Source organism: Saimiri boliviensis, chromosome 11 (genome assembly GCF_048565385.1).
Source record: "Saimiri boliviensis isolate mSaiBol1 chromosome 11, mSaiBol1.pri, whole genome shotgun sequence".
Classification (NCBI taxonomy): Eukaryota; Metazoa; Chordata; class Mammalia; order Primates; family Cebidae; genus Saimiri; species Saimiri boliviensis.
In genome coordinates, this window is record NC_133459.1 from 118,465,153 (window position 1) to 118,486,278 (window position 21,126).

The following is a 21,126-nucleotide window of genomic DNA, read 5'->3' on the forward strand; positions in this document are numbered from 1 at the left end:
ATTACAATCATTAGAAAGGATAAAATGAAAAAGACTGACAAAAGCAAGTGTTGGCAAAGCAAAAGATTAACTGGAACTCAAATACAGCTGGCAGGAATGTAAAATGGTAGAACTACTTTGAAAAAGAATATGGAACTTTCTTAAAAAGGTAAGCTTACACCTATTGTATAATCTAGTTATTCTACTCCTAGGTGTATACCCAAAATAAATGGAAACATATGACCACAAAACTTTTACACAGATGTTCATAGCAATGTTATTCACTCTAACTCCAAACTGAAAACAACCCAAAAGGCCATCAGCCAGTGAATGGATTAAAAAGTGTATTATATTCATATATGGAATACTATTCCCCAATAATACTAAACTATATTGAACAACATTCAGCAAAAGGAATGAATTACTCATATATAAAACAATAGGGATGGATCTGAAAATCATTAGACTAAGTAAAAGAAACCAGACACAAAAGAATACATGATATATGATTCTGTTTATATAAAATACAACTGCTATATAGTGATAAAAAGCACATCAGTGTTTGCCTGCAGCCAAGGGCAGGTGGAGCAATTGACTGTAAAGGAAATGAAGAATTTGGTTGGGGGTTAGAAATGTTCTATGTTTTTTTCGTTAAGGTGATTTCACAGATATATACAACTATTGTAACTCATTAAATTGTATCTTTTAAATAGATGCATTTATTGTACCTAAATTATTCATCAATACATTTTATAAGGAAAAAACAGGGAAACCTTTTTTGTATAATTCTTCATGGTTGAAATCTATTTCTCACTCAGTAACAACCCTAATTCAGTGGTCCTGGGTTAGCCTTCAAACCACATATATAAAAGCAAAGAATATTTATTCCACTACAAGAGTTCCTCAAATATTTGAAAAGAGTCAATTATTTTCTTTTAGTCTTTTCTTCTCTATATTATATACTATCCTTCCTCAATCCCCCAGCTTAAACATAATAAGTCCTAGGCTCTTTAAATTTCTTAATTTCCCACCTTTGAAAACACTTTGTTGTCAATATTCCTTATAAACTGAATGCAAAACTCCAAGTGTTATCTGCTGAGTCTTGTCCAATGAAGAGTATGATTTGTGGAAAGAACAAGAGACCAGGTATACAGAAATTTGAGTTTGCTGGCTCTGCCAGTGTCTATTTTTTTTTTTATCTTAAGCAAAGCAATAACTGTATATTTCTCAGTATAATGAGGGAGTTGGAATTATTTATTTACCTAAGATTTTATTCATTTTTAGTATCCAGAAATGAAAGTATAGGTAAGAAACTTCTGAGAAACTTTCTCAATTAGGAAATATAAATCAACTGAGACATTCTGATTACAAGTTACTGAGGCTTAGAAATACTTTTTGGTTTATATGTTGGGATATTAATAGAAAATTTAAAAAAATTTTTTGGTATGATTTCAAAAGAATCATTTAGCTTTGTACTTAAGTTGTATCCATTTTTCTATTTGCATATGTATCAATAATGGTCCACTTCAGAACAACCACCTGAAGGAATATGTTAATCCTTATTTATACAGGGACTTTATAATAATGGCAAAAGAATTCGCTAAGAATGACTAAACCGCCGGGCGCGGTGGCTCAAGCCTGTAATCCCAGCACTTTGGGAGGCCGAGGCGGGCAGATCACGAGGTCAAGAGATCGAGACCATCCTGGTCAACATGGTGAAACCCCGTCTCTACTAAAAATACAAAAAATTAGCTGGGCATGGTGGCGCGTGCCTGTAATCCCAGCTACTCAGGAGGCTGAGGCAAGAGAATTGCCTGAACCCAGGAGGCGGAGGTTGCGGTGAGCCGAGATCGCGCCATTGCACTCCAGCCTGGGTAACAGGCGAAACTCCGTCTCAAAAAAAAAAAAAAAAAAAAAAAAAAAGAATGACTAAACCTACTATATATACTCAATGTGAAGTATGTATAGTTGCCTCACAAACCTGAATACAACTAACTATAGAACACCCATACACCGGTTATGAGTCCCCACATACTTGTCCTGAAGAAACTGGCATTAATTTTTACTTCAGAAATAATTCTATGCTGGTGTAGAATATTTCTCTTTGTCCTCAAGTTTCAGTCCTGGGATGTTTGCTTCCTACTTCAGAGTTTGTGTTAACACATTTTGGAATCTGCTTATATAGTCAAGTACAACAAACAGCCATTGAATGCTGAGTCTTTCTCAACTGATTTCTATGGAAAACTTATGTTCTTTATAATATACCTTAGCTGTCTGTGGTTGTATGGTGCGTTGGTTCTAGGTCTGGAACACTCTGTCTGGCAGTTCTATTAGGATCAACATTCTTGACTTTGGAGAATGGAAGACATTTTAAGTTCATTTTGGTATGAGGAGTCAATTTCTGCCTGAAGAGAAAAGAAAAACAGATTTCCTGAAATATGAATATAGAATTTTATACAACACCATTAAACACTCTCCTTAGCCAGCTGTAACTCAAGGAATTGCTTTCTAATCAATTTAAGTCTATTATGTTCTCGGTTATATAGATATTTACTAAATCTTTCCTAAAGAAAAATTATCCTGGCCTGGCATGGTGGCTCACACCTGTAATCTCAGCACTTTGGGAGGCCAAGTTGGGTGGATTGCTTGAGGCAACCACTTTGAGACCAGCCTAGGTAACATAGCAAGACCTCATCTCTACAAAAAATAAAAATAATTTTTAAAAAAATTAGCAAGGTGTAATGTGGTGGTATATACCTGTGATCCCAGCTACTTGGGAGGTTAAGGCAGGAGGATTGCTTGAGCCCAGGAAGTTGAGGTTGCAGTGAGCCATGATCACACCATTGCCCTCCAGCCTGGGAAACAAAGCAAGACTCTGCCTCAAAAAAAAAAAAAAAAAAAAGAAAAGAAAAAAGAAAAGAAAAATATTCTTTCGGTTTGTGCTTAATTTGGTCTTCTTTTTGCTATTTAGATATCTACTGAATTGGGCCTAACTCCCTAAACTTTTCTGGCCTCCCAAGAATCCCATCATATCAAACTATTTTTATTTCCTTTTTTCTTTTGTTTCTCAGACATTAATTTTATAATTTTCAGATTCTTACCAAATGATCTCTTTACTGTTTCTTGTCCAAATCTGACAATAAAAAACACAACACATTTCTGGCTGTCACCTGCAGAAAAATAGTCTTGAAATCTCAACATTTCTTGGTTCTTGCTTCTCTAGAGCCATCAACACTAATTTTTCTTTTTCTTTCTTGCTTTTTTAGATACAAGGTCTTGCTCTATTGCCGAAGTTGGAGTGCAGTGGTGGGATCACAGCTCACTGCAGGCTGGAATTCCTTTGTTCAAGCCTTCTGCTGCCTCAGACTGCCAAGCAGCTAGGACTACAGGCACACACCACCATACCTGGTTAGTTTTTAAAATTTTGGTAGGGATGAAGTCTCACTGTTTTGCCCGGGCTGAGATTAATTTTTTTAATATCAATTCCAATTGACTAATCAGAGTGTATAGTAAAGAAAATTTTGGTTATGTTGGATATATCAGCTAGGACTCATGGCATTGGCTCTAATAACATTACCATATGTCCCAGCAATTCCACTCCTAGGTACCTTTCCAAAGGAATTGAAAGCAGGGACTTGAACAGAGATATTTACACACCAATGTTCATAGCAGCATTATTCACAATAGCCAAAAGGTGAAAATGTGGAAACAACTCAAATGACCATCAGACAGGATTACTAATGGATAAACAAACTGTGGTATATACATAAAATGAAATATTATTGAGGTCTTAAAAAGGAGTAAAATTCTCATCCATGCTGCAACAGATGAACCCTGAAAACATTATGCTAAGTGAGTAATTCAGAAACAGAACAAAGATTGTATGATTCCACTTACATGGAGCACTTAAGTTAGGTAAACTCATAGAAACAGAAAGTACAATAGAGGTTACCAGGAATTAGGGAAACAGGAAAAGAAGGAGTTTCTGTCTAATGGGCACAAATTTCTTATTGGGAATAATGAAAAAGTTTGAGTATAGTTAGAACTGACAGTTATACAACAGTGTGAGTGTATTTAATGCTCCTGAATTGTACACTTACGTATGATTAAAATAAATATTATGCATGTTTTACTACAAAGAAAGAAAGAAAAAAGAAAGAAAGAAAGAAAGCCTGCCTTCTAGTGGGAGCTGGGTGCAGAGAGAGCTCTGTATTCTTGGCTGCAGCTGTCTAGAATGGAGCCTGTCTCCCTAAGCTGGGACTGGGGAATCTTGGATAAAATATCACAGACTCTTGCCTTTCTTACCAAATGTTTATATCTCTTTCTTGAAGAGATGTTTCTTCTCTTGCTGTTTTCCCTGAGGATCATCTCCAGAGAGTCTGAGTCGTTTTTCTGTAATTTTCATCAGTTCCACTGAGAAGTGAGTTAGCAGAGCTCTTTATGCACTCATGCCAGAAGTTGATCCAGAAGACTATTATTTCAGATGTTAGTTATGTTATTTAATTTGGAGGACTGCTTATAACATTTTGCACTGGTTGTAAAATTAAATTTTTAGGATTATAATGTTTTCTTGAGAAATGTGGCAACATTACTAAAAATCATGGCAACCTATCACCCTAACATAGGATTTTTAGTAACTTTATCACTGTACTGAGGTTTCCTCTTAAAAATTGAAGCTTTGAGATATATATATATATATATATATATATATATATATATATATATATTTTTTTTTTTTTTTTTTTGAGACGGAGTTTCGCTCTTGTTACCCAGGCTGGAGTGCAATGGCGCGATCTCGGCTCACCGCAACCTCCGCCTCCTGGGTTCAAGCGATTCTCCTGCCTCAGCCTCCTGAGTAGCTGGGATTACAGGCACGTGCCACCATGCCCAGCTAATTTTTTTTTTTTTTGTATCTTTAGTAGAGACGGGGTTTCACCATGTTGACCAGGATGGTCTCGATCTCTTGACCTCGTGATCCACCCGCCTCGGCCTCCCAAAGTGCTGGGATTACAGGCTTGAGCCACCGCGCCCGGCTGCTTTGATATTTTTATGACATGATTTTAAGAGAAAGGTAAGGCTCTATAGATTCCCCACATATTCTTGAATTAATGAGTGAGTGAATGAATGAATGATTTTGTTTATGAACGTGGTGGCCATTTGCTGCTGTGTGCTTTGACAGTAAGACTCCCTCTGTACCTGCCTGTTGCTGAATTCTGCAATTCTATCACTCAAACCTAGTCTTGGTTCAAGCTGCTATAACAATTACCACAGGCTGGGTGGCTTAACCAACAAACATTCCTTACAATTCTGGTACCTGAGAAGTCCAAGATCACAGTGCAGGCAGATCCGGTATTTGGTGAGGGCCTGCTTCCTCACTTGCAAATACTGTCCTCCTGTGTCCTTACGTGGTAGAAAAAGAGCGAGCTAGTTTTCTGGCCTCTTACAAGGGCACTAATCCTGCTCATGAAGGCTCTATCCTTATGAGTTAATTACCTCACAAAGGTCCCACCTCCAAATATCATACATCAGGGGTTAGAATTCAACATACGAATTTCAGCACATTGCGGGGTTCACTATAACAAATGCACTGTTTTGTTAAGATAATTTCCTCTATGCAGTCTATGGAAAGTAACTTTCCTCTCCTGTATTTTTGAGAGGAATGATAATTCAACCTTTCTATTAAGAATAGTGTATTCAGTCAAAGTATTATTTTCTCCAAGAGACAAAGACTTGTTATTTTACCACTATCCAAATAACTGGCCTATCCAATTACTGGAATAATTTTACATTTTAGAGAAGGTGAAAGAAATTAATATTCATGAGCATTTATTGTGTGGTAGGACTATTGCAAATATTATTTTATTTAACCCTGGCAGCAATATCTAGGAGTTAAGAGCTTATTAGTATCACTGAGGATGAAGAATTAAGACTTAGAGGTTGGGTCTTTTCCAAGGTCATATAGCTAATTAACAGTAGAGGTGCAAGGAAACAAGAGGACAGGAATAGGGCAGTCAAACAGCAGTAGGTTGGCCCTAGATGTCACAGGTGTGGGTTTCCAAAGGAAGGATAAATGTCTGCAAGAAAAGCATCATTGATTCGTTGCTATTTTATCATCTACAGAACATTCCCTGTCAATCTTCTGAGGACAATTCAAAAGACACTTTAAAGGATTAACTTATGGTTTGTTCATGTTTACAGCTTAAGAACACATTACTGCCCTGTATTTTATAAATTCGTGTTGGCTAAACATATTCAAATGTCATTGTGTTTTAGAGCCCTTATTTCTGAATTTTAACTTTATTTCTGAATCAAGTTCTCAGTAACACCTACTTCATGAGTACCATTGGGATATTTTATAAATAACACAGGTGAAACACTTTTTAGGTAAGTAGAGACGGGCAGTCCCGGAGCTGAGGCCGGGCTGATTTTGATGAGAAGGGCAGGCTGGGGTGTGACCGTGGAGTCGCGGCTGCGGGGCGGAGAGGCAGGCTGGCTCGGGGAAAGGGTGCCCCTGAGCAGACCCGTGGAACCCAGGTTAGGAGCTCTATCTAATGAGAATAGACACAGGAACCTGTGAGAGGTAATAGTCAAAACCAGTTATAGACTTCTGGAGGAAAAAAGAGAGGCAGGAAGGGAGAGGCAGGGGCTCGAGCGATCCGTTGCTTGGAGCTCGGCTCAGCCGGACTGGGGGTCTTCCGAGTGGCCGATGAATCGGCGCTCGACTGGCCTCGGCGCTGCCCGCGGGAGGCGCAGACCGAGGCTCGGACGCCTGCGGTTAGGTAGGGCCCGGGGTCGGACGCCCGTGGGGAGGCGGGGGCCCGGCCGAGCCGCCCAAACAGCGGCCGAGCTCTGGAGCCGTCTGCCGGCGGTGGGCGGATGGGAGCGGCGAGTTTCTGGTCACTAGCCGACCCCAGGCTGCGGGCCTGCGCCCGGCGTCTCCGCGGCGTCTCCGGTCAGAAGGGGCGAGGCCGGACCCGGCTCCCGCGCGGCTGGGACCCGCTGGGCGTCCGGCCCGCCCCCAGCGTCGGCTGATTGGTGCTCGGTGCTGGAGCCCGCCTTCCGGTGCGCGGCGCACCCTGAGCGAGCGCTGCGGGCGCGTCTGGGTGGCCGCGTTTCCCGGCGGCGGGAGGAACCGGAACGCGGGGTGGAAGGGGGGCGTGCTAGCGCCCCGAGCCTGCGCCTCTCTCGGGCCCGAAGGCCTCTGCCCTGGGTTTAGGCTGTTCCCTGGGGGCTCCACAAAGCTGCTTCCGGTCCTCAGCCGGACCCTTCCGGCCCGGTTGGAACCCGGGGGGACGGGGTGAGGTCTGTGGTCTTCTCCCGGGCCGAGCCTTGGAGTCACTTGTTGCCCTGGATTTTTCCTTCTTCGTCAAATTCTCTGCGGTTATTGGTGACGGTCGGTTATTCCCGTAAACGTTGGTCCTGAATTCTTCACTCACAAAAATTTCTAGCCAATCATCTGAGTTTCTGTACTTTTAAAATAAGGAATATATTTCTGTGTAAAAATTCTAAGACATAAATAAGAGACCTGAAATTTTATACGGTAAGTAAAGATGATAGAAGACAAAATGGTGAACGGTCATTGATATAACTAGAGAAGGTGTAGATCGACACTGCAAATTACGTAGTTTTAAAAATAAGTATTTTAACAGTGATTGTAGTAGAGCAGACACTTAAAAATAAAACTACTTGGAGGGCCGGGCGCGGTGGCTCACGCCTGTAATCCTAGCACTTTGGGAGGCCGAGGTGGGTGGATCACCTGAGGTCAGGAGTTCATGACCAGCCTGACCATCATGGTGAAACCCCATCTTAAAAAACAAATAAATAAGTAAAACTACATGGAATGATATTGTTTATTGTGTTTGTCAATCTAATTTTGTGCCACATGCTGAAACTCAAACTTTAATAATAAATAATAGGAACTTAGAAAATCTGAATCTAAACCCAGAACTTAAATAGCATTCGCTTACATCACAAACTCATACTGAACTGTAGCAAGGTCCTTTTTAGGATCTGTTTTTTTTTTTTTTTTTTTTTTTTTTTAAGATGTATTTACATAATGAAAGTGCTAAATCCATCATTTTTTAGAACCTTCATGATTTTATTTACATTAATCCTGAACTAGAAAAAAATTTCACACTTTTAAACTGAACGTCGAAGATTGGGGATCAAATTTTAAGTTTCTAAGTTAACAGAAAAGTATTTTTATTTAACATTATTTTTATGAACTGGTTACTGTTTATGCATTTATTCCACAATAAATTATTATGGACCATTTGCTGTGTGCCAGGCACTGTTCTGGGTTATTGGAACACATTAGTGAGCAAAAAGTCCCTGCTTGCTCTAAAGGGAGAAACATGATAAACAACTACGTATACTACAGTGTTAGTTACCAATTCATGCTATGAAGTAAAATAATGCAGGATGAGAGGATGCACAGTTTTAGATAAGGGGTGGTTTTTTTTCCCATAGGAGTGTATCAGAACTAAAATATTTACCTGATGTTTTTATTCTGAAGCAAAACAAGTTATATTCTTGTATGCTAGAACTAGAAATCAAATCAAAGATTCTTTTGAAAATATTTGCTGTTCGTATAGGAGGTTTTTGTTAGTTTATGCAACACTTTTCTTCCCAAATGTTTTTAATTTGTAGTTTTATTATCTATTTGTAGCTGCTTTGGAAAGAAAAAGTCAGGTATATAAATGTTAGCCTTAAGTTTTTTGACTTAAATTCTAGGGTAGCAAAGCTGTACAAAAGTGGTCTGATGAGTTTTATTTTAGAAAAAGTTTGTTTTGTTTGAACATAGTTTTCCTAAAACTAGAAAGGGAACATTTTATTTGTTACTTTTTGGACAATATAAAAACATGATTAACATTTTCATTTATATTTTTTCAGATAGTTGTTTTCAAGTTCTGAAATTGTTTACTTAAAGATATTAAAGACTTTGCATTTTTCTGAATACTTCCTTTCCTATTATCCTAGGCTTCTATTTTTCATATAGTCAAATCGTTTTAGACATTTATAGAACCACACTAATTTGTTTCATTTTTGCTATTTGTTTTTGTTGGTAACTGATTAAGAGATAGAGAAAAATGAAGAGGACAATTATATTAAACAGATGGGAAGGGGAAGAACCCAATAACGAAAGCAGCAAAAAACCCCACAATATTCTATATCAATAAGAACAGCTCTAAAGTACATATACAGGTTTAGTTCTCTTACCAGTAGCATTTGTCAAGCGGTGTATGTGGAAACATTCTCCCTTCCCCACATCACTGCTACTTGTATCTCATCCCCACATCAAGGAGGATTCAAAATTGGAGAGACATAATCTGACTTGGTATTGTGTATTTCTCCACTAGACGACATTAATACAATTTCTTTTATTGTAGTTTCTATCTTGAAGACAAATTTACAGTGTATTAGTTATAACAGAAGAAACAGAAATGTGATTTATGTTTTACAGTTTATCTGATTTTATGTTTTGTCATATGGAATGTAATATCGTGTTTAAGAGTTTAGAAAAAAATGGGATATGCAGGGAAACAATAATTCTAATGTGAAGGGAGCAATATGTTTCTAGAGAACTAGTTTTCTACCACGTTTCAGTCTTTGTTCAGCCTTAGATTTTTGTTATGTTCCAAAGTTGCCAATGCTGAATGTTTTTATCCTTTATGTTTAGATAATATCTGAGTCCAAAAATTATCTTTTAAAAAAGAATGTAAACATGTGGTATATGTATTATATAGTATGAATGTAAATATACATACATATGATAAGCTTGTAATTTTTCTATTTTGAAAAAGTTCAAACATATTTAAAAAACCATATTATAATGAATTCTATGTACCTATTACATAGCCTTAGCTGTAATCAACTCGTTGTCCATATTGCTTCAATACTCCTTAATCTCTCCTCCTTATTTTGAAGCAAATCCCTGGATATGTACATACTATGTTGTTAGAGGCTCACACAGCCGCAATAAAATATGCTGTCCTGACTCAAAAATAATGGTATGAACAAAGTATTAAGAGCCCAAGAAGACTGATTAATTCTGCCTTGAGGAAGAGGACAAATTCAGAAAAGCCTTTGAAGAAGAAGTGACATTTGACCTATACCTTGAGGATGGTTAGGAATTTGCCAGTTGGAGAATGGAGGAAAACACATTTTAAGCATGGGTGCACTGTGAAGAGAAGGGAGCAAGTGTGAATAAGTGGAAAACAGAGAATAATGTATTAAATATTGAGGTGCTTTGGAGGAAGTTGCAGACAATGAAGCTGGAAGGATAGTCTATGGTTATATTTTACAGGAGTCTGTGGAAAATTAGTGATTATCATTGATATATGCAAAAATATTTTTCTGCATTTTTTAAATATAAACTACTTTTTCTGTGTTTTGTAGATTTATGACAAAGTTCAGTTTTCAACAATGCTGAAATCAAATGATTGCTTGTTTTCTTTGGATAATTTGTTTTTGGAAAAACCAGATGAAGTTGAAAAGTAAGTCTTCCTTATAGATTGATAACATAGTAAATTACTTTAGGGTTTTTGAATTTGGGGGAATTTTAATTTTCTCTCTGGTAAATATACAAATAAAAATGAGGAATCAACAGAATGATATTTCAGTTATGTATAACGTAAACATGGAGTACTCTTAGTAGTAGCATAGGGGAGTAACTGAAATTTAACATTTTAACTGTTACAATAGATGTATTTTTTGAAACAGAGTGTTGCTGTGTCACCCAGGCTGGAGTGCAGTGGCATGCTCTTGGCTCACCACAACCTCCGCCTCCTGGTTTCAAGCAATTCTCCTGCCTCAGCCTCCCAAGTAGTTGGGATTACAGGTGTGCACCACCATACTCGGCTAATTTTTGTATTTTTTTTTTTTTTTTAAGTAGAGACGGGGTTTCACCATGTTGGTCAGGCTGGTTTCGAACCCCTGACTTCGTGATCCACCCGCTTCAGCCTCCCAGAGTGCTGGGATTATAGATGTGAGCCACTGTGCCTGGCTGAATGTTATAATTTTAAAAATAGAATAGATTTGAGTCAGGTGCAGTGGCTCATGCCCGTTAATCCCAGCACTTTGGGAGGCTGAGGCAGGTGGATCACCTGAAATTAGGAGTTCAAGACCAGCCTAGCCAACATGGTGAAACCCTGTCTCTATTAAAAGTACAAAAAAATTAGCCAGTCCTGGTGGTGCATGCCTCTAATCCCAGCTTGGGAGGCCAGCCAAGGGATGAGAATCACTTGAACCCAGGAGGCGGAGGTTGCAGTGAGGCAAGATGGCGCCACTGCACTCCAGCCTGGGCAACAGAGAGTGAAATTCTTGTCTCCAAAAAAAAAAAAAAGAATAGATTTTTGTCTATTTGGTTTGCATTTATTTGCATTTCTGGTTTGTTCAGATTATTTTTGGCCAAGCTAAAAATGGGAAATAATGCTCAAAGAATAGCCCAGGACAAATGATGTTACCTTTTGGAAACAGAATGGATGGTATGCCAAAGGCAGAGTATGATAGGCACATTAAGTGCTGGCAGGAAGTAGGGGTGGGAATAAAGATGTAAGACCAAAGAAAACAAGACTAGAGAGTAGGTATTATGTTAAATAGTTTTATGGATTTTCATGTGCATTGTTCAATTTTGAATTTTCTATGTATTTTTAGTGTATTGTATTATCCTATTTTAATGAGATGTATTTATTGCCTCATTCTTTTCTTGCTCATTCAACTATTGAAAGCTGAAATGGTTATAAAAGAGAATTAAACAGACTTTTATTTGCAAAATACTTAAAATGTAGTTGAGGAGATTAAACACACAAATGGAAAGGCATTAATAAATAGTATGACCATGTAAATAATCATCTATACTGGGATACTTTTGAGAGTGAAAGAGTACATCCAACTGGGGCAACGTGTTAATCAGGACTGGCCAATGCACATTTTGTAACATATGGTTGTCCTTCTCAAAGTACAGTCAAAAGTATGTGCAAAGCAAATGACAGGCATATGTTCATGCAATGAAGTTTCAGACTTGGAAAGAAGGTTGTCTTGGACGACCCAATCAGGTCAGGCTTTTGGGTAGTAGGGGGAGACTTCAGGAGCCTTTGAAGAATTTGATAATTTCTATAGGAGGAAAAGAAGTAGGCATTTGAAGGCAGAGTGTTAGAGCAAGAGAAAAAGAATGGAGATAGGACAACCCATGATTCTTTTGTTTTTCTTTTTACCTCTCAGTACAGTGGTAAATCCATGGTACTTTTAAGGGAGAATGTGTAGTAAAGTTTCCTGCAGTAGACAGTTCATGAAGGAGAAACATTGGGACATAAAATTAGAAATTCTAAGTTGAGGGTAGATAGTGATGTGCAATAAATGCAGGAGTAAGGATTTTGGACATAATTAACTACGTTTTAAAAGCCATGGAATTAAATCAACAAATATTTTTTTGAATAGTACATCTAATTATGTAAAGAACTGTGCTAAGTACTGCTGTTGTAAATGCACGTGAAAACGAAACTCTTAGGTGTTTACAATCTAGAGGGAGTATCAAATACCTATCTGTCATATCTATCCATCTGCTTATCTGTCTGTTTATGTGTATTAGCTATGTATACATTCACACAACTCAAGGCAGACTATAATACATATTATAGGTTCCCTCTATAAGAAGAAGGGAGGGAGAAAATCTTTGGGAACCTAGGGAGATTTCTTGGAAAAGGTAGGATTTCACCCAGCCTTTGAACATAAGCTCTAGTGCCTAGAACAGTATCTGGCACATAGTACTGAGTAAATAATTACTGAATGGATTAATGAATGAATAAAATAGTGGAACTTCTGTAGGTGGATATTGGAGTGAGGCAGGGCTCAGGGGCAAGCTGAGTAAATACTTTTGAATGAAGGTGACGAGTGACCAGGTGTGATGGCTCACACTTGTAATCCCAGCGCTTTGGGAGGTCAAGGTGGGTGCATCACTTGAGCCTAGGAGTTTGAGACTAGCCAGGCCAACATGGCGAAACCCCGCCTATACTAGATACAGACATTACCTGGGCATGATGGTATATGCCTGTAATTCCAGCTACTGGGGAGGCTGAGGCACGAGAATCACTTGAACACAGGAGGTGGAGGTTGCAGTGAGCGGAGATCTTGTCACTGCACTCCAACCTGGGCGGCAGGGTGAGACTCTTGTCTCAGGAAAAAAAAAAAGGAGAGACAGAATGCATTATCTGTTTATCTATTTATTATACAATAAGGAGTTCAGTTTAGTTTGGATTATAAGGTATGTGTAGGAGAGTTAAAACTGTAAGGTGGTCTAAAGCCACGAGGAAGTTTGGCAATCTTTGAAAGCCACTGAAGGATTTTGAATGGATTAATGTAATGAGAACAATTCCAAATGAATGTGGTAGGAACTTGTAAAATATATTAGATAGAAAGCCTGGAGTAAGTGAGGGCAGTTAAGACAAATTAATAGGAACCTTGGTTATGGTAATGACAGTGGAAACACAAAAGAAGTGATGCAATAAGACCTCATATCTATCTAGATATAGTTAGTAAAAAAGATACCATGGTTTGGATTCTGCTTGACTGGGATATTGTCACCTCTGGAAAAACAATTGGGAAATTATAAGGAAGATTTGATTTTATTAAGAAGCAGAATAGTAGAGCTATTATCCTCTTTCTTGGATTTTCTGAAATACTGTAGTCCTTGGGCAAAACAGGTAACATAGCAGGCTTAAACTGCTGTTTATGAAAAGGTCTGCTTGCAAGGTTGGCTTTGGCTAGAGTCTGAGAACTTAGATTTTAGGAAGATCCCCTCCATTAACTGACGACAGTGGCATACTAGGTGTAAACTGTTTATACAATTAATATGGTTTATGTTGAACACCTGCTTTTTTTCTGAGATTCTGGAATTTAGGTGTGTCCCAGACAGGGATGCTTGTGTTGATGTTAGCCCCCAATAAAAGCCCTACGCATTGGGTCCCTGAAGAGCTTCACTTCTTTCAACATTTCACTGGTGTTGTCCTAAGCTTACTGGGAGGATTAAGTGCCTCCCATGTGAGTCTGCTGGGAGAAGACTCTTGAATGCTTATGCCTGGTTTTCCTTGGGCTCCATCCTGGTAGCCATGAGTAGGACTATATGCTGAGTTTTATGAGTTATTTTAGGGAATTATTGAACTGGAGGTGATCTTGGGGACCCTCTGACATTGTCCTAAATTTTAAAAGATCTTGCCTGTTATTAAACAGTCTGTTAGATATTGTCAGATAATGTGTCGTAGATTTTTTGCTTGGAAAATGTGGCCAAAGTAGCCATGTGCTAGGTGCTCTGAGAGACAGAAAAGTGAAAGACTGAAACTCTCACTTTAGATAGCTTAACATCCTAAATGACTAGATCATAAAATCTTTCGGACTTGTAGACAGAATATATCATGCTCTTTCCAACTTTATTTCCTGTCACCTAACACTTAATCTTTTTGTCCTAATGAAGAACAAGTCAACTTTGGTAGGAAAGGAACCATTAAATAGTATCAGTTAACAGGATCACAGTTGAAAGATAAGGAGGGGTAGTTAATGATGCCAACAGGGTGGCAAAAATAACAATTACTGTAGGTTATAAAGAGATTGTCAATTTTAAATGATTTCTTGGATTTTCTGTAGTTTGTAGATGGTTCTGCATTAGAAATTCTTATGTTAGGACATTAGTTTGTAATAATGTTATAGCAAAACTATACTCTAGGACAATGGTTCCCCAACCTTTTTGGCACCAGGGACGGGTTTCATGGATGATTGTTTCACGGACGATTTTGGGATGAAACTGTTCCACCTCAGCTCATCAGGCATGAGTTAGATTCTCATAAGGAACATGTAACTTAGAAGCGTCTCTTGTGCAGTTCACAATAGGGCTTGCACTCCTGTGAGAATCTAATGCCGTTGCTGATCTGACAGGAGTCGGAGCTCAGGCAGTAAGGCTCATTTGCCCGCTGCTCACCTCTGCTGTGCAGCTGGGTTTCTAACAGGCTGTGTGGATCAGTACCGGTCTGCGGCCCAGGGGTTGGAGACCCCAGCTCTGGAATACCAGTAATGGTGTCATTTACACGTTGATGACCCATGATTAGTTGTGAGGTATGTCAAGTAATTTGTTACTTGTAATAGTTAAAATGCTAAAATTTGAGGATGATTTACAACTTTATTTTTATATTGGAGCAGATTTAAGATTCCTGTTACTGGCATTTGAATTGGAGAAAAGGAGATAGAGTTATTGCCATTATTTAGGTAGCATGTCTCAAACGGCAGTATCGTTAATCCTATGATACATAAGGGTGAGAGCTTGAACACTGATGTATAAAGTCCTGGCAGAAAGTTAATTTATAGGATGTTTAAGAGTCTATAATTGAGTAGTGTTTAATAAATACATAGTTTCTCATGTTACTTCTTTATTAACATATATACTCACATTTTTATATTTTATATAGCCATCTAGACAATGAAAAGTCATTGGATTGGTTTCTCCCTCCTGCTCCACTGATTTCAGAAATTCCAGATACTCAGGAGTTAGAGGAAGAATTACAAAATCAAAGACTATTAGGTAAATCGTCACATATTTGTTATAAAGCCAAACCCATACAGTTGATAGCAATATTTTTTTAAAAAAACTCTGATTTGATCATTACATATTGTGTGTGTATGTATCAAAATATCACATATACCCCCAAAATATGTATACTCATTACGTATCAATTAAAATTTCTTTATTTTAGTGAAATAAAATGAAAATCAGATCCACTCTTTTATTAAAGAGTGCTCACCAAGCTGGATGCAGTGGCATTTGCCTGTAGTCCTAGCTACGTGGGAGGCTGTGAATAGTCACTGCACTCCAGTCTGGGCAACATAGGAAGACCCCATCTCTAAATAAATAAATAAATAAATAAACAAACGGACCCCTCCCCCATCTCCAAATACATACATGCATACATACCTCCAAAAACAAAATATTAAAATTAAAAACATTTTCCTTCTCTCTCTATATAATGCAAATGCATATGCACACGTAACTGCACACAATATAGTATAATACACACATATTTTGATTTTTGTTCTATGAATATTTTTTCTTCTACTGTCAAAACTCCTATCGCTGCTATTCAGTTTTTGCCTTGCTGTTTACTAAAGATAAGATCTCCTGATAACCAGATCCTAGAAATACCAGTGAAAAAAGTGAGATGCAGAAGATTAAATACAGTCTGATACCATTTTTAAAAAGCTCTAAAACAAGTACACCCAAACAATGTATGTGATATAATGTAATATTAATAACATTTAAAATTTTGAATTGGGTCATAGGTTCATGCATATATATTTTATTATTAAGCTTCATATTTTACATATATGTTTTATATACATATACTTGTTTCAAATATATAGCATAGAGTGTAATGTACATAAATAGATGCTAAAGCAAATTTAAGTTCTAATCAGACATCCAGACGCTCCCTAACCCCCTAAACTTCCCTAAAAATTCTTGTAAAGCCTCTAAAGAAACCTTTAAAATTGTGTCACTCTGATGAAAACATTCCTTTTTTAGTATATGTGCTGCCGAAGCGAGCACGAAAACATTCCTTTAGTTTGATTTTAGAAGCAAGATTACAAACTTAAAAGCATTAGCTATATTAATAATGAATTGTGTTTTGTAACATTTTATATAATTGGTCATTGTATTTCTGGTGTAAGTCATATAAATTTTAAATCTTCATAATCACTCATAAAATCATTTGTTATGGCTCAGAAATAAATTAAACCTATTTTATAATGCAGGTGCTATATAAACTTCAAATTTAATTCAATAATTCCACATTAATTTCTGAGTGTCTTTCAATGATGTAATATACCATAAGAGTAACAATCACCTGTATTTTAAAACCATTTATGATATTACAGATTATCTTACTATTGTATTGGTGATTTGCTTTTAGCTTTCATATTTAACTTGGAATTTTAAAGTTTTTCATTATCATTTTGAAAATTTTCTTTAATGGAGAGCTTATAATAATTAATACATTCCTTTTTCGTAGGTCAGGAAAAGAGGCCAAAAATGTTAACATCAAATTTAAAGATAACTAATGAAGACACAAATTATGTTTCACCAACACAAAAATTCCAATTTACTTTTTCTTCTAATAAATATGAACAGGTTGGTCTAAATTTAGAAAGGGTAGGTAACAGTGACTTATCACATGTTGCTGGAAAGCTGACATATGGTTCTCAGAAATGTAAAAATCACATTGACACTGAGATAGCACCTGAGAAGAGTGTTCCTGATGATACCAAATTAGTTAAGTTTGCAGAAGATAAAGAAGAGAGCACATCAGTATTCCGGAAAAGGTAATTATTTTAATTAAATTAAATATTATATGAATAAAGTTGAATATTTGTTTTTACATCTAAAAGTATTAAATATAATGGAATGTGAATGAGGAAAACAGAAAATTCTATTTCCTAAATAATTCCTGACTTTCTCCGTTCCTGCTGTTATAGTCCTAGTCCTACATGTAAAAATAACCATAATTATAATACTTAACTATTTTATCTACTACAGATGATACCAAAACAGTCCAGACACAGGAATCTTCACTTTTAACAAATTTTCTAGGTGAATATTAATGTACACGAAAGTTTGAGACCCATTTTCCTAATGCCTTGGGTTTTAAACAGAGGAGTGAAATTAGATTTTCTTTTATTTAAGAGTTCATTATTGGCACCAGAATGGTGGATGAATTATAATAGAAGGGAGTTAAAATAAATTGTGACGGTCCACTTGAAAGGTTTTCTTATTAGTCCAGATGGAAGAAAATGGTAGCCTGACCTAGGACTATGGAATCAGGAATGGAGACAATCCAGAATTATTTGGGAGATACAGTCCCACAGGACTTAAGTGATTATTGGATATGAGATCTGACTCCTAGGTTTATGGTTTGAGCCAGAATTATGAAGGTTGGTAGTACCCTTTTATGATATAAAGAACTACAAAGTAAGAAGAGGTTTGGGGGATGGTGATGAGTAAAGATCTGGACATACTGATTTTAGATATTTATAAAGAGTCCAAATAGGCAATTGGGTATATGGAGTCAACATTCAGAAAAAGTTTAGTTGACGGTTTTTGTTTTATCTGTGATAAAGTAGATGTGGTTATCTGTGGAGTTTGAGGGAAAAAGAGTATGGAGCAAGAATGAAAAGAGTGGAATAAATTATGGAGAATGGTAAAGCAGTCTAATTAGAATAATGGTAGGATTGATGGGCACTGTAAAGGGTCCAGCTGAGGTTGATCTCTATAGTGTTTTTAATAACAGCTTTATTAAGCTATAATTCACATACCATAAAATTCACGTTTTTGAAGCGTAGAATTCATTGTTTATTTTCTTATTTTTTTCACTCTTATGTATTTACCCACCTTGGTTTTTATAATACATAGTTTTGCAACCATCACTATTAACTAATTTTAAAACATTTTCATCTCCTGCAAAATAATTTCCTTACTAATTAACAGTTACTCTTCATTCCTCCCTTTCCACAGCACCTGGCAACCACTAATCTAATTTCTATCTCTATGGATTTACCTATTCTAAACATTTCATATAAGTAGAACTATACAAAATACGGCCATTTGTGGCTGGCTTCTTTAACTTAATAGAACATTTTCAAGGTTCACATATGCTGTGTTATGTATCAGTATTTCATTTTTTTAATGGCGAAATAATAGTCCATTGTATGGATATATCACATCTTGTTTATTCACTTATTGGTTGATGGACATTTGGGTTGTTTTCACTTTTTAGCTATTGTGAATAATATTCCTATGAAAATGCATGCAAATTTTTGTGTGTTTTCAATTCTTTGGATATAAGCCCAGAAGTAGAATTGCTGCGTCATATGGTAACTTTATATTTAACTTTTCTGAGGAACTGCCAAGTCATTTTCCAAAGTGACTGCATCACTTTACTATCCCATCAACAATATATGAGGGTTCCAGTTTCTCCACATTCTGGCCAGCACTTGTTATTGTCTGTCTTTTTTATTATAACCATCCTACTGGGTATGTGAAAAGATGTCTCACTATGGTGTTGATGTGCATTTTTGTAATGACTAATTTTCTTGAGTTTGGGCTGCTATAATGAAATACCATAGATTGCGTGGTGTAAATTACAAACATTTGTTTCTCATGGTTCTGGAGGCTGGAAGTCAGAATCAGAGTGCCAGCATGGTTGGGTTCTTGATGAGGACCCTCTGCCTAGTTATGTTCTCAGATGGTTTTTCTTTGGTGTGGGTATAAAGAGAGAGAGAGATCTTATGTTTCATATTCTTTTTTATAAGGACATTAATCCCATCCTGGGGAGCTAGCCTAATGACCTCATCTAAACCCAATTACCTTCCAAAGGCCTCACCTCCAAATACCGTAACATTGGAGATTAAGACCTCAACATGAATTTGGAGGGAGGAACATAAATATCCAGTCCATAACAATAGTGTTAAGAATCTTTTCATGTGATTATCCCCATTTGTATATCTTCTTGGGAGTAATGTCTTAATTCAGATCCTTTGTCCATATTTTAACTGGGCTATTTGTCTTTTAATTGTTGAGTTTTAAGAGTTCTTTATTCTCAATAAAAGTGCCTCATCATCTGTATGATTTGCAAATATTTCCCTCTATTCTGTGGGTTTTTGCTTTTTTGATGGTCTTCTTTGTAGCACAAAAGTTTTAAATTTTCATAGAGTCCAGTTTATCTAATTTTTCTTTTATGCTTATGTTTTTGCTTTGGTATGATACTTATTTGGCATCACTTTGGTTGCTTTTGTTTTTGGTGTCATATCTAAGAAACTATTGCCTAATCCACAGTCATGAAGATTTACTCTTAAGTTTTCTTCTAAGGGTTTCAGAGTTTTTAGCTCTTATGTTTAGGTTTGTGATCTATTATGTTAATATTTTAATATTTGTGTGAAGTAAGAATCCATCCTCTTTCTTCTTGCATGTAGATATTCAGTTCCAGCCTCATTTGTTGAAAAGACTGTTCTTTCCCTACTGAATGTCATGGCACCATCATTGGAAGTCAGTTGACCATAAATGTAAAGACTGGGTGTTGACTGACACTGACCGATTCTCTGACAGCAACTTTGTGTCTAACAATTTAAATCAGTTTGACACTTAACTCCTGTAGTTAGTGTCAGACCCACAGGTTAGAGGCTCAGTTGTATAAGACTGACCCTACTTTGAATGCCAGCTGAAAATGGGATTCCCAGACTACCCACATTTCTGTTTGGCCAAGTACAAATTTGAGGATTCCCATGACCCCATCTTAGGTTTAATAATTTGCTAGTATGACTCAGAGGCCTACGGGAAACACTTTACTTACATTTACCAGATTATTATAAAGGGTACCACTCCAAATGAAAGAGATACATAGGGCAAAATACAAGAGAGGGGGTACAAAGCTTCCGTAACTTCTCTGAGCATGCCACTCTGTCAGCACCTTGATGTGTTCACCATTCCAGAAGCTCTCAGAACCCTGTTGTTAGGGTGTTTTAGTGGAGGTTGCATTTCATAGACATGATTGATGAAATCACTGGCTATTGCTAATTAAACTTCATCTTCAGACCCTGAATGGATAAGTCACCTGCATTACTTATTCTATAAGATGTGAGTGTTGTATTAGGAACCTTAATGATTACTTCATTCTTTAAGGATAATGTGAACAAGTTACTTTGATAGATTGTCTTTTGATCAGTCAAATATAATACAGTATAGTCATAAAGATAGTGTTTTCTTGTTTATAGAACTTTGCAAAGAGGTAGTTCTTTGTTTGGGATGATTTGATTTGCTAATATACTTAGTTTACATCTTTTCCTTTTTTAGGGGGTACACAGTGGTGATTTGATGGGCTAGGAAAACTGTTTCTTATCTGGTAGCTTCTGTGGTGTGAATTACAGTTGCTGACAATTTTTAATTCATAACAAGACTGTTAGTTTATTCCTATACATTTATTATGTTAATATAATTCAGTAACTTGAATCACTTTAGTTAAACTTAACTACTATTAGGTGTTATAAATTTTACTATTTACTGTGACTATATTTAGTGGCTTTTTCTCTCTCTAAAGCACTTTACTGACTTTAAATGGA

At 36.8% G+C, this 21,126-nt stretch overlaps 1 protein-coding gene across 1 annotated transcript in view; it reads left to right on the forward strand.

Moving 5' to 3' along the window:
* Positions 1-21,126, forward strand: part of LOC101029695 (helicase for meiosis 1) — a 177,957-nt gene that overhangs the window by 69,325 nt on the left and 87,506 nt on the right. The window contains exons 2-4 of the mRNA XM_074381443.1: positions 10,378-10,475; positions 15,432-15,544; positions 17,028-17,337. Of these exons, the coding sequence (XP_074237544.1) occupies positions 10,405-10,475; positions 15,432-15,544; positions 17,028-17,337 (494 nt within the window). The 5' untranslated portion in view covers positions 10,378-10,404. The remainder of the gene's footprint in view (positions 1-10,377; positions 10,476-15,431; positions 15,545-17,027; positions 17,338-21,126) is intronic.